At 48.4% G+C, this 822-nt stretch overlaps 1 protein-coding gene across 1 annotated transcript; it reads left to right on the forward strand.

The window, feature by feature from the left end:
• FOXG_16312 (uncharacterized protein) lies at positions 1–822 on the forward strand (the record flags this gene model as incomplete). The annotated part of the gene is made up of 1 exon (XM_018396362.1): positions 1–822. One exon carries the CDS (start codon positions 1–3, stop codon positions 820–822), a length of 822 nt encoding a protein of 273 aa, XP_018256954.1.

Consider the following 822-nt stretch of genomic DNA (forward strand, 5'->3'; position numbering starts at 1 on the left):
ATGGAGGGCTGCTCAAGCTTTGGGGCACCTCACTTTCCAGAAGCCCTTTTATGGAAGCAATGGTGGCCGTCAGGCCAGCTGATACAGTTTGACTTGAGGGAGGCCAAGAGGAGCACGTCAGACAATGTTTATACGCAGACTGGCAATCTTATCGACGGCTATTTACATGACTACAACATTGATTCGACACGCCGTCGGCATTACACCAGCCATGAGATGAGTCATGCAAATTCGTGGAACGGCTTGAATTCTGATGTAGAACGTACAACCCTGTTTACGGTTGCTGAGCCTGAGATTTTCAAGGAATCACCTGGCCAGGGCCACCCGAACTTGCCCTCAATCCAAACGACAACACATCGAAAGACAAATTGTTACTCTGACGACCCGACATTTTGTGACTTTACTGGACGGACCCCTCAGGGTAGTAGATATATCGATCCCCAGCCAAATAAAGAGGAAAAGTCGTCCCCCGTTCGTGGCACAAATAGTAGTAGCAGTTTCCAACACGGGAATGATCGTATGAAGAGAATGCGGAAAGGAAACAAAGCATCAGCCAATAAGCTCTACGCCAAGTTCGCCAAGCGGAGGGAAGAACGGCAAGGGCTTGAGTCCAGCATGCAGAACCTGGAGAAGATCCACCGCGATCTTTCTAACTGTGTGGCCAACCTGACATTCGAGGTATATGAGCTTAAGATGCAACTTTTACATCAGTCAGGGTGTAATTGCACCCTCATGCAGAACTACCTCATTCACGAATCAGGTCGATATATTCAGGCACTAGAAGCAAAGTCACAACAAGAAGCCTCACATTGGCGGTTGTAG

The sequence above is a fragment of the Fusarium oxysporum genome, genomic scaffold, assembly GCF_000149955.1.
Source record: "Fusarium oxysporum f. sp. lycopersici 4287 supercont2.34 genomic scaffold, whole genome shotgun sequence".
In the NCBI taxonomy this organism is placed as follows: Eukaryota; Fungi; Ascomycota; class Sordariomycetes; order Hypocreales; family Nectriaceae; genus Fusarium; species Fusarium oxysporum.